Consider the following 22,095-nt stretch of genomic DNA (forward strand, 5'->3'; position numbering starts at 1 on the left):
CATAGATTTAAAAAAAATGTCTGCTTTAATAGGCAAAGGAGATACAGTCCATAATACTGTCTTGCGTAGTTGGGTTAAATATCACCACCTTCAAATCAATGTGGACTATCAAGAAAGGAATCGATATCAGCTTGAATATTTTGATATGTGTGCATTTCATTTTATGTTTTGCGTAAGTAGATTCTGAAAGAACTATGGTTCATAAATTGCTTCTGGAATTTTATCTATTAATCATTTATCATTTATCGCAAATGATTCAGAGGCAGAATTCTTTTCAGTCGAATCGAGAGCGAGAGAGTTATATGAATATGCATTTTCTGCATATTCATATAATTATCTTATTCTATTTTACATTTAAGTTGTTGAGCATATTGCCTTTTCCTCTAATCTTTGTCTATCAGAAAATCCTGAATGTATAGTGTAAAAAGGACACTTAAGAAAGCTTGTGCTATCTTGAAATACGTAATTATGTACCTCCCATTCTCATGATAGGAAGGGGATTTCGTATTTTAAGTATCGTATTCGTATACTAAGTAATTATTATCAATATAGAAAATACTTTAAAAATGAAGTTAAGTTAAAACTTTAAATTGAAAAATGTCTACGTTTGCTTGAAGTGATACCATCAAATCGTTTTTACCATCCTACCGCCTGCCACCAGACTAGAGTTCATCCATACTATGACTACGTTAATCTACAGTGAGTTTTCAGAGATATTTTCTGCCACGGACCAAACAGCTTTAGAGTGAGCTCCCTTCTAGTGTTTCCCGAGCGCTATGACATGTTCTTCTTCAAACGAGGCTTATGTAGAATACTTAGCGATAGGCAGCGCCCTGGCTGTACCCCTGCCATTGCCGACGTCCATGAATGTCGGTAACCACTCTCCATCAGGTGGCCTGTATGCCCGTCTACCGACAAAGGCAATAAAAAATAAAATCTCCTCCATACCAAAATTTTGTATAAGCTATTGAAATAGAAGAATAGTCTTAATCCTGTTTCAACAGACGAAAAATAGTTCAATGTAAATCATACACTAAATACTGTAAACAAAATAATACGTAACTTCAGCATATCGTCATCAGAAATCCTCCATACCACTGTCAATACATTGCCGGTGAACTCATCTGCCGAACACAAGTCCTGTCCACCAAGTCCAAGTTAATTTGCTAAAAACTACCAAATGTACTTACTCTTTCACTATAAAGAAAAACACATTTTTTTTAATGCTTATTGTTAAGTGGTTACCGGGGCCCATAGATATCTACAACGTAAATTCCGCCACCCACCTTGAGGTATAAGTTCTAAGGTCTCAGTATTGTTACAACGGCTGCTCCACCCCTCAAACCGAAACGCATTACTGCTTCACGGCAGAAATAGGCATGGTGGTGGTACCTACACGTACGGACTGACAAGAAGTCCACCACAAATTACGCAAATTATAATTTTGCGGGTTTGATTTTTATTACACGATGTTATTCCTTCACCGTGGAAGTCAATCGTGAACATTTGTTAAGTAAGATTTCATTAAAAAAATTGGTACCCGCCAGCGGGATTCGAACACCGATGCATCGCAAAATACGAATGCACCGAACGTATTATTCTTTAGGCCACGAAAACAATTAAGAGAAATGTAACACAATTGCAGGACACTATCTTTGAAGTCTATTAAGACCTCTGTAAATTCTCGCTATTTTGACTCAAATGATCAAAAGTCTGTTTTATTTCACTTCTTGCCGTCAAAAACATGACTTCGACTTGAAAATATTATCTTGGCTGTATGGGCTACGTTCCCTTTATCTAAATAGAATAGAACTAAAAAATGTGCAATTCCAGATCGCTTTTTGTTAGAATAAGTTTGTTAGGCATGGTACCATCATGGAGTTAATAAGTACCTACAACTGGAGTGCTGTCTAATGCCGAGAAATCGGTCTCGAAAGAGAATACTTTTTGGTCGCGGTGTCCTTGTCTAATATGGTGACCATATAATTTTTTTTTATAGGATAAAATTATACACATGCGTCAGTTTTGAATTTACCTTAAGTAATTCTGTGTAACCCTATGTAAATACAAAACACGTGCTTGCAACGTTTTATTTATGTAAATTCAATTCTAAACATTGCTTCGTCGTCATGGTGACTTTTTTCCGACGGTTTTTTTTTGAAATTGCTGCGTTGTCGAAAATCGCACTGAAAAGAGCACTGAGTTTTATTACAAACATCATTACCTCAGTTCTATTACTTAAACTTCCTCAAACTCATGTTTAACGTCCGAATACTCAACCGCGACTTAAATAATATATTATGTTGAACTTAATTACGCAATTCCTACTTTAATGTACTGGCTAAGTGGGACGTGCAAATTAATATTTGACACACTGCAACACACATGGTCTGTGCGTATCGGGTGCTCTTTTCTTACATTCACATCTTCAATTGATTTAAAATTGCTTGTATTTTTACTTCTGTGCTATTTTCATGACACGTGTATATTAAGTCTGTGGCGGGTAGCCATCATACAACGCAAGATAATTGACAGATGCCTGAATCTCGCTTACGACATTTTCAAGATAAAGCGCATATATACAAGTTCCGAACAACAACATTCGGACCGTCGGTCTACCGAGCAATATCACCCGCTCGGTGGAAGATCTTCCCTTTGTCGTATATTTCTACAAAGTCTACTAGTTACATTTTAGGAAATAAAACACAATGGGTAATAAAATGAAATGAACTCAAATTCATTTATTTGTTATATGTAGACAATTAAATAACTTGTAGATGTACCACTGTAGAAGTAGTAGTATTAGTTCTGCTTCTAACTGTATTAGGTAGGCGCTGACACGAAGGGTGTTTTACACAGTGAGTATAATAATATGTACTGCTTTGAATAGTTTATTGAAGATAGCAATATTCACAAACAAACTATGACAGGAGTGGCACGATAAAGAAATAACATATAGGCGTAGTAAGACACTGACACGAACGATGGGTAGCACAACAAATATCGATATGTACTGCCCACAGTTTCTTAAGATTTCGAAGTGTTGAACAACAATAATAGATGATTGCCTGTATTCATAAGCGACAGCGATTTTGTCGAATTGTAAGGCGGTTGCCCAAGTAGTGGCGGATAGGTGAGTCGCCACAAACTCTTAAATGACAAGTCAATACACATAACACGATACACATAGTACTTGATCTCTATTTACAAAATATTGGTTATATTATTATTATTAAGTTCAGTTAATTTTCTGTAGTCTTATAATATAACATTTCCTCTATATTAAGTAAATTCTTTTTTTTCAACGAAATACATAATTTATTTTAATCAATATCTAAGTGGACCATGAGTATCATTAAAATTTCGCAATTTAAATTTCAATTCAATTAAAAATCGCCATTTTTCTTTAATAAATTTAAAATCGACTTTATATTTACAATTACTATTTCGCGACTTTTAAGTTTTTGTTTCAATACCTTAACATCTTGTCGTAATTTTGCTTTTCTTGGGGTATTTTTTATTTCTTGCGTTTGAGTACTTGATTCTTCTTGTTTGACCTTTATATAGAACATTTTCCAGAAATTCTAACGTCATATTTACTAGAAGATCCTTCTCGTTCGCTTAACGTCAGGCAAATGATATACATGCTTGCGTGCGACGCTATTCAATACAATAAAAAAGTTCAAAAAATACCACGTGATGGCTCTTATAATATGAAAAATACATTGCAAAATTATAGTTTTCACGATTGTTTTTTCAAATTTAGTATATGACATAGATTAAGTACAATTTACAAGACAAATGGTATTAAATATTATAATGAGAAAAAATATCTCACATTTTAAAAATATATGCTCACACTAGTAAAAATTTATCAATGAATTTGACATATGGAAGAATATTCCACAAACTGGAGAGGATTCTCGCTTAAAACCACTTACATTAAAAGTGTTCACCATGATTACACGGAAACTTTCACGATTTTCGAAAAAAAACAAGCCACAAGCTGTATCAGTGCCATTTTAACTTCGTACTACAAACGTAAATAGACGCCATTTTTCTTTTAATCCATTCATTGCTCTTTTTCGGTGATGCCAACAATTAATCTGGCTTCCCACCAAATTCAATATGAAAACCATCAGAAATCTACGTACCTACCATTAAATTTTCCATTAAACAGAGTTCTTATTAATATAGAACAATATTTTTTTGTTAATAAGCTTTATTAATATATGATGTTCTATTAATCTAATCAATATTTCTTATATAATTTATTTTAATAAATTTCACCATAACTTTGTACGTTTATTTTGAACCAATTTAATTTTTGACGTTGATGGAAATTCTAAATTCTCGCAACATTTTCTAGTTAAGTTTAAGTCACATCGTTTAAATAATATGTATTTAGATATATTATTGTCATAAAATGTTTAAAATCCTGTAAAGTGGATTGATTTTAACCTTTTCGATAATTTTCAACAACGCCCAAGCTACTAAAAAATCCACTAACCACTAAAAGCCATTTTTGATAACTAAGACGGGGGTCCAAATTCCGAGATTTTATGGAAAATCCTCTAAGCTAGCAACACTGCTTTTTGCTTGTAAAATGTGCGAGAGGGACACCACCACTTAATAATCATTCTCTTTTCAGACCGTTTTTCCTTACATCTTTTGCTATTTAAAAATAAACTTTAAGCCATAGAGATAAAGTATATTTTTAGTTTTTATGTCAAACGAAGTAAGCACTCCAGTTAGAATAGTAACTCTATGGGTACCATACAGTAATTACTAGATACCTACATCATAATTAATATAGATTTTGATATTAGTCTAAACTAATTTCAATTCTTCAATTTCATTATCGTATTTAAATATTTACTAGCTGTGGTGTCGGTTTCATCTGAGTTAAATTAAGAATCAAAGCCATACGATAATACCTAACATTTTTGATAGATGAATGATCTCACGGCCCATCTGGTATTAAGTGGTTACCAGAACCCATAGACAACATGGAGGCTGCTACCCATAGGGCGAAGTCTTAATTACATTGTATTACAGCTGCAGGTAGGTATTCATCGGAAAGTGCACGTAAGGCTGTTCTATGGCAAAAATAAGATGGTAATAAAGACCGCCCTACCTGTTGATAGATGTGTATGGTATACTGATTGAAGAAGCATCAAACCCCTCTAAATGGTCCCTATTAATAACTCGAATAACAGAACTTATTCGATAAATAGAATAGAAGGCACACTAGTTATATGCTATGCACGAGTGTTTTTATTTAAGTTTTCTTTATGGCTATACCATGAAATATGTGACGCACTGAAATAATTGTCGATTTCTGTTACTAAGCGCCTGGATTGACTAACTTTGTCTTCTGTTTTAAATGCATGTTTGAGTTTTCTAAGTCTCTTAGAAATAGATTGATTCTCAGTAACTTCAGATTTGTCTTTCCCAGAGTCTACTAGATATTTCGACGCCTTAGGCGCAAAAGGGGCACATACCACAGCCACTAATGCCCAGCAACAGCAACTTAACTCGTCGGGTCTCGAGGCAACCCCCTCTGCCCTGGTTTAGGCACTCTGCCTAATGAAACAGGTATGATGTTTCTGCTGGTTTCGTTAGTAATAAGAGTGGAGGTGAATATGGTAAAATTTGTGATGTACGATGATAATGATTTGTATGTATGATAATGATTTGTATTTGTGATGTACGATGATGATGATTTGTAGGCAGCGGCTTGGCTCTGCCCCTGGCATTACTGACGTCCATGAGCGACGATGACCACTTACCATCAGGTGGGCCGTATGCTCGTCTGCCTACAAAGGCAATAACAATAAAAAAAAACACCATATGATTGCTAGTATAGTCGTCGATAGTATTGTATTGGCACCTCCTTAACTATTCCTCCTCAATTATATAATTTTGGTTGTCATAGTATCCTTGAGTAGGTGAAGATGAGTCGGCCCCCAGCCCCAGCACGTGAGAGCTGTCTTCTTCAGCTCTTCTGCTCTCTTTTTCTCGCCGTCGACGCTACCCTGTAGTCCCTGTTGGAATGCTGTTTTGTCCGACTTAACAGATTTTTTCATATATTTAATACAAACGCGCCGCACACTTGTAGCCGGTGGCGGCCACTCGCTAAAGCAGTGTCCGCGACTAGCCACTTGAGCTTGCTACAGGCTTGTTACACACAAGACGCAGGCACCGCCACTGTCACACGGTTGTGCCACTCAAGCAGTTAAGGGTCAGATTTTCTACGTATCGTACGCTACCATACGTTACCATACGTTACGTTACCATAGAGCACGACATCTTACCCAACATAGGCAGCTCTAGCGTTGTTTACGTCGTCTGCGTATTACCACTTAACTTGGCAGTTTTTTTATAAAAAAAATTTAAATATCAAAATATTAATCATACCGCAATACGACCCGTAGATGTCTAAAAAAAATTTGAATTCAAATGTAAGAAAATTATTGTAACCATCATGTGAAAGTTCTTGTAAGTATGACGCCGAAACTTCTTTAAGCTTAATCGATTTACATTATTCACTGCATTAGTCTGCGATATAAAATCCAGTTATTATTCACACACATATCTTAAATTTGAGGTAACATGGGCAAGTACCATCGGTGGCTTTCCATCACACTTCTGTTTTTCCCTGCCTATTTGCTGGTAGCCTAAGAAGCTATTCGAGCTAAGTCCGGACGGGTAGGTGAGCTCACGGGCTCAACCTGAGAGAGTTTGCAAGAGCATTTCTTCGTCGAATCTACTACCGGATCGGAATTGCGACCCACTGAGAAGATTCGGCGAGAAACTCTGTGGGTTTTGTCTATGGATTAGTTCGCTCGTCGAACTCTTCGTCGTAATCGACGAGTTCGACGAGGATGGTGACTGGTGCTTGAGAATCACCAAGAGTAAATACGGGGGATCTGACATGATATGTTTCGGGCAACGGCAGCTTTGCTTGCCCGGTCACGGTCGGATAAGGCGGTCTGTACCAACATAATAAATAGGTTTTTATATTTATACAAGGATGGGGAGAAAGTCTTTTCGCATTGCAGTATGTAGGAACTTGTTGTATTTGCATCTGGCAAGTTTTGATATTATTAAAAGTTTAAATTTTAAAGAAGATTATTCCAAATTCAAATTAGGAAAATGTGTGAATTTATTTATTTTTCGTACTGTGAAGATAAGTAATCTAATGACGAAATTCGATACATTTTAAAATTTTACTAAAAAAAAGGTAAAAATGCAACGCAAGCCACGAAAAAATTTGCGATGTTTATGGACCTAGTGCAGTGTCTGTGAGAATAGCACAAATTTGGTTTAAGCGTTTTCAATCCGGAAATTTTGATATCAAAGATGCACGTCGCTCTGGTCGCCCAATTACGGATAAAATGGATGCCATTTTTGAAAAGGTGGAGCAAGGTCGGGATATCAGTAGTTACGACGTAGCTGAAGAACTGGTAGTTGATCACAAAACAGTTTTGGCGCATTTGAAAAAAACTGGGCACACAAAAAAGCTCGATATTTGGGTACCTCACGAGCTCACTGAAAGAAACCTAATGAACCGTGTACTCATTTGTGATTCTTTATTACGACGTAATGTAACCGAGCCATTTTTGAAGAAGCTGATAACTGGTGATGAAAAGTGGATCACGTATGACAAGAACGTGCGAAAAAGGTCGTGGTCAAAGGCCTTTACCGACTGTGGCGAAATCCGGGTTAACTCGCAACAAGGTTATGCTGTGTGTGTGGTGGGATTGGAAGGCCATTATTCATTATGAGCTGTTACCACCAGGCAGGACCATCGATTCTGAACTCTACTACGAACAACTAATGAGATTAAAGCAAGAAGCTGAGAGAAAGCCGCCGGAATTAATCAACAGAAGGGGTGTAGTTTTTCATCATGATATCACACATGTTGAATCACTCAGCAAAAAGTAAGAGAGCTTGGCTGGGAGATGTTAATGCATCCACCGTATGTATAGTCCTCACCTTGCACCTTCAGATTTCCACCTGTTTCGGTCTCTTCAGAATTCTTTAGGCAGTGTCAGGTTAACATCACGAGAGGACTGCTAAAACCAATTGTCGCGGTATTTTGATCAGAAGCCCCAAAATTTCTATAGCAATGGGATCATGTCCCTACCTACAAGATGGCAAAAAGTTATCGAATAAAATGGTATCTACATACTTCAGTTAAATGTAAATAAACTACATAATATACATTAAAAATGTTGCGAATTTTTTTAAGAAATGCGAGAAACTTTTTCCCCAACCTATTATCTCCACCAACTCTTGCCCAGCTCGGTTATTGGCAATTTTATTTGAATAATCCTCACACTGAAGATCCCATACTGTATGTCTTTTCTCCACTTCTTCAATAAAAAATTCGGTGTCGAAGCAATCCATAGCGAGCTCACTTGCTGTGACGTACGAACCGCACGGTGCCCGCAACGCAACTTACCTAACGCTGAAGAAAGACTCCCAGTAAAACAGAGACAGGAACGATATAGCAGATGCGGGGAGTCCCCACATAGAATTAAAGTATGCGCGTTTTAGGTTATCTAGACTTTTCTGTTAAAATTTCATTTCGTGTCGTTCTTAGGCGTGTCTATGATTTTTTTTATTGAGATATGATAATTTAGGGCTAAATTTTGGGTAGAGGCTAAATCATTATTATGGAAACTAATCAGACAGAAAAAGGGCTAGATCTAGCTTCGAAAAGATTAAGTTGGCAGCACTGAAGACTCCATAGTATATCTTCTAAGGGCTTGAACAATCGCGCGGTTGAATGTCTGAAATAGTCTGAATGATTGAGAAATACTCACATAAATAAGATCCACCCGCGCGATTCTGAAACCTCGCGTTTCGTCATGCCTGAACTAGCACTTATTTTGAAAGTTGCGAATACTTTAGGTTTAGTGATCAGACTATTAAGATATTATAATATTGTGCTAAGTAAAGCACTTTTGAAGTGAAAACTTCTTTAGAATCGTTGTGATTTCAAACCGGATGCAACGGAAAAAACGACAGGTAAGAGACACAAATACAAAAATGTGTAGGATGAAGCCAGCAAAGAATGAGACAGAAATATACATACTATTTAATACAGCGCCATCTGTGAGATCTTTTAATACTAACGTGTGTATGAAAGCTCTTGTAGGGAATTTTAATTTAGGATTATACGTGAAATTAAAATATCAATTCACAGAGGGCGCTGCCTTACAATTATTTACTAATGACAAAATTTTACATATACTTAAGACGTTTAGGATAATTGTATTTTAATTTTGGAAGGTTTCACTTCTACCACGTGTGAATTGCACACATGTAATTTTTTGTCTCATTATAAAACAGAAGACAATCTACCATTATTTGACAACATTTAAGGGTTATGCCGGTATTTGAAACCAGTTTTGCTCAACACAGGTAGTTTTATCTTATCTTTTTATCTTTTTATCTTATCCACAAGGTTAATTTTCTTACACTTGCGTTGACTAGGCGACGAATAACAAATCAAATTTGTCAAAGTTTAAAAAAAACCATTTTGATTTTCTTCAGAAACAAAACTACTCAACAGGAAATTGGACGCCGCCTTATGATCTAGAAGATTACATTAGTTCGTAGTTAATAATCTGAAATCTCTAATTATGCACCGATATTACTCAATATTACGTTTTGGACGCCAGAATTAACCTACATTGCTATTTAGAGATGGTGCATTATTTAATTCACTAGACAATGATAAGACAAAAGGTGTGAAGAGTAGATTCAGATTCGCATAAAATACTCCGGTAGTTAGTAGGAAAGTACCTACACTGTGCCGTTTGAGTCAACCTAGTTCGGCCCACAGCATAGCCATACCTTTTAGCCGGTCTGGATACTTTGTATTAGAATTAAAAGAATGATCACAGTAGGAGGCACAAATTCAATAAATTTGAGAAAATAAAATGTTTATTAGCGTAAAAATCATTACGTTACCATCAATCTGGGTAACTTTGTGCCACCATGCGAACGATTTTGTACGTAGTGTTTTAGTTTTACTGGATATTAATAAAAAATATGATTTTCCGTGGGTTTTTAAAGTTTACAATTGAAATTTAAATGATTTTGCATATATTGATCCATGAGTGATGTGATATCATTAGTAGGTAGGTAGTGGAGTACGAAAGACGGTAGTTTCAATATTAAATGAGGATTCAGCTGTGGGTGATGGAAGATGATTGGTAGGTAGACGCAGTATGTCGATTTTTTGTTTGAAGGACGAGGAATAGGTGATAAAGAACAAGTAACAGGAAAGTTAGTCACCGTGGAAGCTTCTAACAGTTCTCGAAGGGCTTTTTGTGCATGTTCTTGACACATTCTTCAGCTTATTTTCAACTTTTACCCGGGTTAAAGTTACCTATATTAGCACAAATATTCACCAAACGAATTAAAATCAAGACAAACACGTAAACAACTATTTAAATCATATAGATTTTTTTGAAACTACATCTGCAACCTTGACTTATTATAAAAAGTACAAACCTTTGAAACTATTGAGTATGAATATAAAAACCTTTGCAGCGATGTTTCATTTATTACCTCCCTACCACTTCACAATCAACCTAAACAAAGAAAAGTTTTGTTGATTGATATCAAATTTTCGCGCGCTTTCTTCGTTCAATAATAAACCTCTTTATTAAAAATCATTATCTGAGCAATTAGATTTGGATACTGGATCATGGAACGGGGTGATTAACAACTGTAACTATTTTAATTCTACCGAAGGATAATAGCTTTGGCTCTTTTTTATAATTTTAACATGCCACGTTTTGCTAATTATAATGAATAGACCGATTTGTAATAATAAATAGAAGATAAATAAGTTCTTATAAATAAAGGTCCTTTCAAACACACTTCGTGAATTTTATCGACAACCCTACTTAAAGCTTATTTTTTGGTAAACAGCTGTCATAAGATGGCGACCTAATTTATTTATATAAAAAATAAATCAAATGTTATCATAGGGCTTTAAATGTAAAAATACATCAAAATTGTGTTGCCAGTTCTTATTCTGGCAAAGCTACCCCGTTCTCAATATAACATTGGACCACAATTTTTTGTCAATTTTGTGAGATTTTCACTCTTTCATGAAAAATCATTTAAATTTCAATTGTTAACGTTTAAAACCCACGGAAAATCCATATTTTTTATTTATATCCAGTAAAACTGAGACAATACGTACAAAATTGTTCACATGGCGGGACAAAGTTACCCAGATAGACGGTATCCAGTTTGGAAATTATAGATCAGTAAAAAGTGAGTAAGTGGGCTAACGTTAAACGGAAAGCTAAGTTGTTACCCTGATTGACGGTACCCTAGTCTGCACGTCCACGATTTAAAATAAAATGCAGATGCACAGTTAAGACTGTGGTTACCGTAAAACGGGTTGAATTGACACAATATTGAAATTTACTTCATTTTTATATATGTTTCAATAGTCAAAAGAACATTATATTGGTCTTATATCATGTCTCTTAGCTGTTTTAATAGTTTTCAGTCATCTAAATTAACATTGGTTTCTATTGACCCGCAAATGGGTTCAATAGACACGAGGTATGGGGTGAAAAGAAAAAATTCTATGGTTGGCAATTTCCAAAGATTAAGTAGAGACCTGCTTAAGTAGCTAACGTAAGTGTGAAAAATAGGTAGGAATTTGCCATTCGCATATGCGGCAACAGCTTCATTTATAATATTTTCATCGTACTTTCTATATATTTTCCCTCTAGGATCAGGTTTATAATCACGCGGCATAATGATTTGTACCTATAGCAGGAGATAATTTTTATATAGGCGATGACAGTATTTATCTACCTACATAATTAGTAACATTGTACATAAAATTTAAATCCTGATTTGGAAGTTTGTAATTTGTAATACCTTGGAGCTCCCTCGGGCAGTGACCTATATATACATATAACAGTTCATGAATATCGTCCCCGAATCATATTTCCCAAGAATTCTTAATTTTATAACAAAAGAAAATAATATTCTAATATAGCAGCCCTAACAAATATTTTTCTAATCACCGCTTACTAGTTTCTATTGAACCCATTCACGTGTCTATTGAACCCATATTACGTATCTATTAACCTCAATCACAAGTAAAAAATGGCTTTGTTTACAATTCTACAAATATTTCGAAATTTACAACAAACGCCTATACCTTTGTATTAATTTGGATGACAAGGAACCAACGAATACATTTAACAAATTGTGATGCCACAAAACAGTTCCTTTCAATATGAAAATAACTTTATAGGACCTCGTTTAACCTGCATCCAAAGGACTCACTGTTTTTTTAAAGTTGACAAACCTCACGTCAATCCAGTGTTGCTATTTCAAGAAAAATAATGCTGCAGTCTTAACACAAATTTCGGAACGTTTTTCTCTCAAAATAGTTGGCTTTAATATGCAGAAACTTTTTGTTTTGTATCTATTGACCCCTGCGTTTTTATTCATCCCGTTTTACGGTACCTATTTACGAAGTTTGCCAACAGCTATCATCTTACCTACACAGAACAAATCTCCCTAAAGTTTTCCGGCTTAGCATAGGATACATACTATACTTACCTTAAGCATACCAAACAGTCCAGTCCGCTATCGATTGATGAACCCTTAAACATTTTAAACTTAAAACCTACGCTCCGGAAGGGACAAATTTCGGGAGATTGAGACAACAGCGCAGTATGAAGCGCTTGCGAATGTTCTTGAATTTTATAACCAGTAATCACCTGTGTATTCTGGGTTTATTAGTAGAGTAAGCAAACACTTCTGGGATACTAGCATAAGCACTATCAAGCTTTGAAAGTTAGGATTCACGTTTTTTAACCTCAATTTTGTTTTAGCTTTAGGGACAATTTCCGCGCACAATTAATTTTCTCAAAGATTGATATCAACCCAACCAACAATTTACCATTACTCCTCCAAATTACCTTACGAAATTGATATACCTACATCGTGACAATCACGCTTGAACTTCCACAATCTATGGTCGCCGGACATAAGCCACAACACGCCAGACATATTTCCTGCAATTTTCAGACACCTTGGAGCTTCGGCCACCGGTGTAAACAGTATACATAAGAGCCCATATAAAATAGCTATGGAGACAGGAAATACATCTGCAGCAGTTGTAGCTGATGGCCAGTGTGCGCAGATACTTATCCTTAATCATGCGGATATTTAGTCCAGCGAACATACCCGGGCATTAAAAACTTTTGCATTCATCCAAGTTTTACCATAGTGTTAAGTTTGAAATAGAGAGATGGATTTCACATGATCACTCGCTGCAACATTCGGCGCCATGAAAGCTACCTTGTAAAAGTTCAGTCATGCTGAAGTTTGGTTTCGCGCCAGAGCGCAGTCTTACCATTTACCGACTACTGTATTCTAATCACTTTGTACATAAAAAACCTAAATACCATAATATCGCAACCAGACCAGAAACTAGTTACCTTAAAATCCATACAAACACACCTGTTGGAATTACGAATACCTTTTAACCTTTTTAAAAACCTTTTACCAAAGTTTTACCACCAGCTTTTAGAATGCTAGACAGTGTTTCATTGAATGTGATCATATGAAGCATTGCCTACTAAAATACATACCTGAAACATTAAATTAATTTAGTCTACTACAAACTACTTAGGTCTAACTTACAAATTTCATCACTAAAACTAATGACCTTCATGATCCTTGAGCTTAACATAGGTCCACTGATTAAAGAAGGATCATTCTGGCGCTTTTGAAGCGAACATCTCTCCGACGTATCGCAGAGTTGTTCTGTATAAGAAATTGCGAACCTACCTTGTGCATCGCCGACTGCTCCACCTTCACCTCCAGAAATATTAACATCTCCAGTTGCAGAGCCATCAAAACCTGGAAAACACTTATTTTTGTAGAATTACAGCAGTTTATAATTAAAATTTGTATTCAAGAAACATTTAACATACCAGTCATTTCCATATTAGAATCGTCCTCTCCGTAATTAGTTTCGTCATTGTTCGTGCCATCTTCATCGTCATCCCACATACTCTCATTAACAAACTCTGGTTCCATTTTGGGAGCGACAGCATTGTTCTCATCTTCGTCTGGTATCGTCACAAATTCGTCTTTTGCAGAACCAGAGGGACCTGCTTCCAGTGGATCTACGCATTTTCGTTTCGCTGGTCCACTTTGTGAGGAAGAAGAGTTATTTGATGCTATTGATGGCCTATTTGGCCTCTTAACGGCTACTGGAGTTGAGGAGGGCTTAGAATCTAGATCAGTCTCTAACTTAGTCATAACAGATTGTCTTTGTTGTGACGACCTGGGGCCTGGCCTCGAAGTCGGCTTTGGTTTGGATGGCGTGGAACTTTCTTCATTTTGATTACCGGTTAAACCTTTAACTTGAAGTTGTTCCGCTGTACTAATAAATGATGCTAATTCTTCTTGCTTAACATTAACTTCACCTTGATACATAAACTGTAATAAGTCTCTTAGTGCAGAATGACTAACATCTTTTAAAAATACTGAAACAAGGAAAAAATATTACGGAAAACTGTAAGCATATAAAGAAATAATGTTAGTGGTTCAAATACTCTCTGATCTTACCTATCGGATGTTGTGTTGGATTCATTTTGAACATTTCTTGAAAATAGGGAGAACATACTGATAGAACTAATTTATGTGCTTGCAATAACCTGCCTTCGGCAGCCAACGTTACGTCTACGAGATCTCCACGCGACAGCAGGCCATGAAAGCCCGCTGACATATTTGCGTGGAAATTGTTCCAGCATAGTGAAAATTGTTCGTCCGACGCCATGATAGCGACGACTCGACGTGGAACCTGAAACAGTTAAAAAGATACGGAGTGAAAAGTAACTGAACACCATTACACAGAATAACTACACAAATGAACACTCCATACCTATCCTAAGCTTTGTACTTATAATTCCGGTAGGAGAAACATTTGAAAAAAATATAACTCAATGTTCCCAACAGAGCACTTTACACATTTCTGAAGTACGTCCTCCCCGTTTGAATGATGTTCTTGATCTGATGACGCAAAATCGACGTAGACTGTGTCGTCACAGCGACCATGCAGAAAAGTCATATTGGACGAAATTATTTTTTTCATTTACTTAGAAAATAGAGCAAGTGATCGATTTTTTTGGTAAAATAAGATACTTTTTGTATTTATTTTTATATTTCACACAGTTTTTTATAAATTTTATATCTAGTTTTCTTAAATTGAAATATTATCTTGACATTGGACCAACTAGTATGAGAACATGAGGTAACCGTACAACCCAATGTATGATATTTTAATATTTACTTTTCTAGAAAAAAAACTGTAATTGCAAAAATCAAACCTTTGTTCTTAAATTATAGAAAGAAAATTGTGTAACGTAACTTTTAAAAATTGTATGCTAATAGTACATACAAAAAAAAATTAGCTTTAGTAAGTACGGATCGGAACGGTGTGCAAAGGCTCTGATCATCTGGACACATTTACGTGATGTTACATAAACAAATCATTTTACAAAGCTTTTAAATTTGAAGTTTGAAAAACTAAGAACCTACGAATTTTTTAGAACTTTAGTTTCTAAACAATATTCTTAGGCTTTTTATAAAATTAAATAAGATGCTTTAATAAAGCATAATAAGCACAATAAAGATTTTATTTAATTAATTGCCTTAAGAGTTACAAAACGAGGTTGTTGCGTGTTTTTATAATGTGGGTTTACTAAAAATACATTATTAATTTGAACTAATGACATTTTAATTTCTCAATTATTCTAGAAAAAGTGGAAAAAGAATATAAATATGGTGAAACTATTGAACAGGGAATTTTAAACTTTCTCATTTGGTATCCAAATTTACATCCAACCAATTTTTATGCTACTTCCTCTTTTCTGTATCTTTAAAATAATTTTAGTTTTCAATTAAGTCGATTATAAAAATGCCCAAGCAATGAAAATGTCAACTTGACAACCGCCGCGTTAAGATAGAGAAAAGGATGCTAAAAAGAGACAGAATCACTGCAATTACAGATTTAAAATACTGTGTAAGAAAAATAAACGCTAAATCGTGATATTAAGGCTTAAAATCAACTAACACGATATTGCACAGTGTGGCCAGGTACAAGAAAAAAACTGAGACTGTGCGTTTCCAACTTCAATCAAAAAAAAATTTTTTTTGTTGCTTAGATGGTTGCACGAGCTCACAGCCCACCTGATTTTAAGTGGTTACTGGAGCCCATAAACATCTACAACGTAAATGCACCACCCACCTTGAGATATAAGTTCTAAGGTCTCAGTATAGTTACAACGGCTGCCCCACCCTTCAAACCGAACGCATTACTGCTTCACAGCAGAAATAGACAGGGCAGTGGTACCTAGTTACCTACCCGTGCGGACTCACAAGAGGTCCTACCACCAGTAATTACGCAAATTATCATTTTGCGGGTTTATTTTTATTACACGATGTTATTCCTTCACCGTGGAAGTCAATCGTGAATATTTGTTGAGTACGTCGTGTATTTCATTAGAAAAATTGGTACCCGCCTGCGGGGTTCGAACACCGTTGCATTGCTACCTACATTATGCACCGGTCACTAGACGTCTTGTCCTTTATATCGGTCACTCACATTCGCACGAATACGCAAACCCGCAAGTTTTTTTTTTTTTTTTTTTTTTTTTTTTTTTTTTCCTACCTATGCTGATAGCCTTGAGAGGCTATTTCAGCTTCACCCTAACGTTTGTAGGTGAGCTCGCGGGGCTCAACCGGAGAGTTGCTAACACTGACCCTAGCAAGAGCAGTGCTTCGCAGAATCTACCACCGGATCGGAAACGCGACCCACTGAGAAGATCCGGCGAGAAACTCAGTGGGCTGTGTCTATGGGTTAGTTCGCTCGTCGAGCCCTTCGTCGCAAGCGACGGGTTCGACGAGGACGGTGACCGGTGCTTGTGGTGCCTAAGAGCACCGTTAATGGATCAGGAGGATCCGTAATGACGTGCTTTGGGCGACGTCGACGGTTTACCATTCGGTCTACTGGGTCGGGTATGTAATTTCCAGCGGCTACGATGAGAGGGTTCTCATGTCGTGCCGCCTTCTCAAAATGGCGCAGCGATGCCGACTGTAGATACTTACTAGCAGAGTCAAGCTCCAGGTCATCGTGGAGATCCACGTTCCTCAGGAACCATGGTGCTCCGACGGCTATCCTGCAGAATCGGGATTGAATAACCTGAAGGGGCTTCAAGTTGGTGCGGGCTGCGTGAGCGAACACTACGCTTGCATACGTCATAACGGGGCGTATGCAAGTTTTGTAGAGAGTTACCTTATTACGGAGGGACAGTTTGCTTCGCTTGCAAAGCATAGGGTAGAGACGTCCTAATATGAAGGCGGCACGGTCGCGTACCGTTTTAATATGGGGACGGAATGTCATCCCTCTGTCGAGGGTGACGCCTAGGTATTTGACCTGCGAGGCCCACGGTATGGGCTGGCCAAAGAGAGTGACGGGGCTAACGGCGGAGGTGTTTGCGCGCCTATTAGGGAGTGGGATGCTCGAAGTGGTATTCGGAGGGCGACCCCTTTTGAAGAGCACCGCTGTGCTTTTCGTGGGGTTGATGTCGATGCGCCACTTCCGGAACCACTGTCCCATGGTGGCTACTGCGATCTGGAGTCGCCGATGAAGCAGCGACATCTTCCTACACGAGTAGTAGATAGCCGTGTCATCGGCGAAGAGCGCTAGATGGGTCTCCGGAGACCGGGGTATATCATTGATATACAAACTAAATAATAACGGGGAGAGCGCGGAGCCTTGCGGGACTCCGGCAGTCAGTTGACGGGGACGAGAACGAGTTCCCTCTACTCGATATCGAAACGAACGGTTCGACAAGAAGTCTCGTATGATGAGCACGAGTCTGTCTGGCACTCCCATGTTGTACAGTTTGTAAATTAAACCGTTGTGCCAGACTTTGTCGAACGCCTTCGCGATGTCGAAGAAGAGGGCGCCGGTCGGGATTTGTTTACGCCTATTTAGTCCTATCAGGATGTGCTCCGTGAGGCGGTGCACTTGTTGTACGCACGAGTGTTTAGAGCGGAATCCGAATTGTTCGTCTATGAGAATTTTGTTCGCGGTAACAAAATCCCAGAGGCGTTTCCTAAGGAGCCGTTCGTAAATTTTTCCTATCGTCGGGAGGAGACTAATCGGACGGTAACTAGAAGTTTCGTTTGTCGGTTTGCCCGGCTTATGTATACCGATAACGTCCGCTTCTTTCCACACCGCGGGAAAGATGCAGTGCGTCATAGCGGCATTTAAAATTGTAGCCAACATTGCTATCAGTTGGACTGGCAAGAGTTTTAGCGCGCGGTTGCGGATGCCGTCGGAGCCGGGTGCCTTCCTAGGTTGGAGGTTGTGGATCGCGTCTCTAACTTCGTCAGTGGTAATGGGGGGTAACGCGTCCGAGGGCGGCAGGGAAGCTCTGCGCTCGACCTCCCTGTCGACTAACTCGGTGTGTTCGGGGTCCGCGTGTTGAGTGCTGGTGGTGCACTGCTCTTGCAGTGCATCGGCCAGCAGCTCAGCCTTGTCATCGTCATCGAATGCCGGTGGTTGGCCTGAAGGGCGTACGAGGGGAGGCATAGTAGCGGTAGTTTCGGATTTGAGAGTCCTAGCTAGTCGCCAGTATGCTTGGTGGGAGGGCGCGAGTTGTTCTAAATAACTATGCCAATTATCGTTACGCGCGTCACTTAGGCGGGAGTGGACTTCGCGTTGTAGACGACGCATCCGAATCCGGTTTGAATGCGTGGGAAGACGATCGTAGGCCCGGATTGCCGCGTTCCTAACTCTTAAGAGATTCCTAAGTTCGGAGGACAGTCTGATGCGGTGGAAGCTGTCCTCCACATCGACTTCTTTTGAAGATCTAATGATCGCGGAAGAGATGTGATCGGTAATGATGTTTATGGATTCGACGGTGTCCTCGGGGGATAGATTCGAATCCGGGCCGTAAGGGAGGATTGGCGGAGCGGCTTCGGCTAGGCACGTGCCCAGCTTATTCCAATCCACCATGGTCCTCGTAACAGTGGCTGGGTTGTGAGGGCGACCGAGCTGCATAAGGACAGGTCGGTGGTCTGAGTCGAGCTCTGACAGTGCTTCGATGGAACGTAAGCGCAGAGTTACGTTCCTAAGCAATGCCAGGTCTATAGTGCTCGGACGGAGCGCGATGTTATACGGATAACATGTTGGAGTTGGGGGACCGACTACTTCAAAAGTGAGGTCGTCTATAAACGCGTCGAGACGCCTACCGTTAACGTTCGTACGATGGCAGTTCCACCTAGTGTGGTGGCAATTTAAATCGCCTGCCAGGATGACGGAGTCTCCCATGCCAAACAGTGACTCGATGTCACTGCTCAGGAGGGGCTTGTCCGGGGGGAGATAAACGGATGCGATGACGATCGGCTGGTGTCCCGTCAGCGAGATACGGCACACTGACGCCTCGATATGTAAGAGCGAGGGAGTATCGAGAGGAACAACGTGCAGAGCCCGCCTATAGTAAATGGCAGTCCCGCCTTTGGAGGCGGTGAGTCTGTCATTCCTAACCATGACGTAATTCGCGACTTTCGGGTCACAACGCGAGGGCTTCAGACAGGTCTCCTGCACTAACAAAATATCTACAAGATTATCGCGGAGGAATTCGAAAATTTGATAGCGTTGCCGCGCGAGTCCGTTAGCATTGTAGAATGCTAACGTAAGGGAATACGGTTTTTCTCTACCTTTTTGCGCCATTGATTACCGGTAAAGAATTTTTATAACGTGCGAGACACGGACTCGTAGACGTCCATGTGATCGAAAGCGGCCGCGAGCCGCTGTTCGGGGGTTACCGACCTACGGATAGCATCTGCGAACGATCGCAGACGGTCAAAGTTTACCGCGGTGACGAAGTCGCGCACGAGCGCGAAGTCGTTGACGACTGAGGGTTGCAGGGGGCGGTACGCGGGCGCGGGGCGAGGTGCGAGCAGGGGCTGAGGCGCGTGACGTGTCGCAGGCGGGAGCTGGGGTACGTTTTGTGTTCCCTCCTTCGTATACGGCAGCGGTTTTTTCCACGCCGAGACGGTGGGAACCGCAGCCGGTACGAAGGCTGGTTTCGGCACTGAAGGCGCCGAAGTCTTTGGGTCGACGGTTCGGGGGGCTGGGTGGTTCAGGCGTTTACGCGGAGCCCTAGGACATCCGCGGTAGTTTGCCGGGTGCCCTTGCTTAAGGCATAGGACACAGCTTGGGGGTTCCGTCGCGGTTTCCCTAACACGCGAACATTCTGTGGTTGCGTGATCGCCGAGGCATTTCACGCAGCGGGGGCGCGCGTGGCAATTACGCGCTGAGTGGCCATAGAGCTGGCAACCCGCAAGTGTAGGACGACATTTGCAAATGATTATGCAAAGTTTTCGCTGCATTCGTGGTTTTCCAAGATGTGTCGGTTTTTTAACAGACATCAAAGCGCGCGAACCGCGGTCCTTCGCGTAGTCTCCCACACATTCGTGTGACCAGTTGCGCCCAGGATCGGGAAGGCAACGGACGTTTCGCTATTTTCATAAATCGTGACGTCTACTGTGTAGCGTATCCTCATCAAAAGAAATCCCATAAAAACAGCATGGCTATTAATGATGTCTGGGAAAGAATTCAAAACTCTTTTTCTCTTCAATGTTTTATTGACGTATTAAAAAGGAGGAGAAATTCGTGAGACATTCGTAAACAAGTGTAGGAGGAAGCGCAAACGGGTTCGCAAATTGAGTACCGAACCCATTTGCACAGCCGCTAAGTTTGCGAATGAATGTTTGACGGCCCTACACATGCGCGCAAACATTCGTACAATGTACGAATATTTGCGCGCATGTGAGTGGCCGGCATTACAATAAGTAGTTTAATAAAAGTACCGTCAAATACGCCAACTTCACCACGAGGGAAAACTGCCCAAAACACACTTTCTAAGAAAATCAACTAATATCATAAAAGTACCAAACTTACTACAGCGTTTATAACATTAGTAGAGAATCAAATATACCGGTGATATCACAGGATAGCGCGTGCGTTCCTAACTTGACACTGTTACGAGGGCGGCACTGAAAATTTCGGGAATTAACGAAGTGACACAACATTACTATTTAAAAATGTATTTATTGCTTTTCGAAGTATTCTCCGCGAAATTTGACACATTTTTCCATACGATGGAACCAATCATTGAAGCAACCATTCCATTCGGAAGTTGGGGTCTCCAAAGTGGCCGTTTTGTAGGCGTCCACAGCTTCTTCAGGCGATGAAAATCTCTGTCCACGCAATTTATTCTTTATTTTAGGGAAAGTATAGAAATCATTAGGGCTTAGGTCGGGGCTGTACGGCGGATGGTCTAATAATTCTATGTTTTCTTGCTCTAAAAACTCTTTTGTTCTGTGCGCGGTGTGAGAACTCGCATTGTCGTGATGGAGGATGATGCGGCGGTTGCAGTTCTCTTTACGGAGTTCAAAAACGACCTGTGGCAAACAAATGCTAGCATACCATTCTGCATTAACCTTTCTTTGTCCCTCAAGAGGAATAGTCGTAACATGGCCGGTTTTGGAGACAAACGTGGCCACCATTTTTTTTGCAACACTCCGTGAACGAACAATTTTTGTTGGCTTTAACTCATTTTCGAACACCCAAACTCGTGACTGGTTTTTTGTTTCGGGTTCGTACGCGTATATCCAGGATCCGTCACCTGATACAATGTTGTATACAGCATTTGAGGATCCTGCGTGGAATCTTTCGAGAGTTCTGACGCACCAAGTAACGCGAGCCGCTTTTTGCTCTTCACAGAGCGAATGCGGTATCCATCGGGAAAACAACTTTTTTACACCTAATTGTTCATGCAAGATTATTTGTATTAGACTCATGCCAATGTCTAAAGTTGCCTGAATTTCGCGGTATATCACATGTCGATCTTCCTCAATCAGCTTACGCACAGCATCAACGTTTTCTTGGGTGACTGCAGTTTTTGGACGACCTTGACGGGGATCATCACTGAGCTTGACACG

The 22,095-nt window shown here is 39.4% G+C and overlaps 1 protein-coding gene and 1 long non-coding RNA gene across 6 annotated transcripts in view; one reads left to right on the top strand and one right to left on the bottom strand.

Annotated features, from left to right (window-relative positions):
* Mod(mdg4) (Mod(mdg4)-heS00531) overlaps nt 1-15,279 on the bottom strand; it is a 540,681-nt gene extending 525,402 nt beyond the window's left edge. For 4 of the 5 annotated variants that reach the window (XM_062668863.1, XM_038011364.2, XM_038011365.2 and 1 more), the window contains exons 1-4: nt 14,960-15,279; nt 14,644-14,878; nt 14,004-14,561; nt 13,858-13,929 (exon numbers count right to left, since the gene is read on the bottom strand). In XM_062668863.1, the coding sequence (XP_062524847.1) occupies nt 13,858-13,929; nt 14,004-14,561; nt 14,644-14,854 (841 nt within the window). In that variant the 5' untranslated portion in view covers nt 14,855-14,878; nt 14,960-15,279. 5 annotated transcript variants of the gene reach the window in all.
* Nucleotides 4,819-13,107, top strand: LOC134199032 (uncharacterized). Its single transcript, XR_009973356.1, has 2 exons — nt 4,819-5,598; nt 9,568-13,107. It is a non-coding gene; the product is annotated as an uncharacterized LOC134199032 (long non-coding RNA).
* Nucleotides 15,280-22,095: the final 6,816 nt, after the last annotated feature.

Source organism: Bombyx mori, chromosome 6 (assembly GCF_030269925.1).
Source record: "Bombyx mori chromosome 6, ASM3026992v2".
NCBI lineage: Eukaryota > Metazoa > Arthropoda > Insecta > Lepidoptera > Bombycidae > Bombyx > Bombyx mori.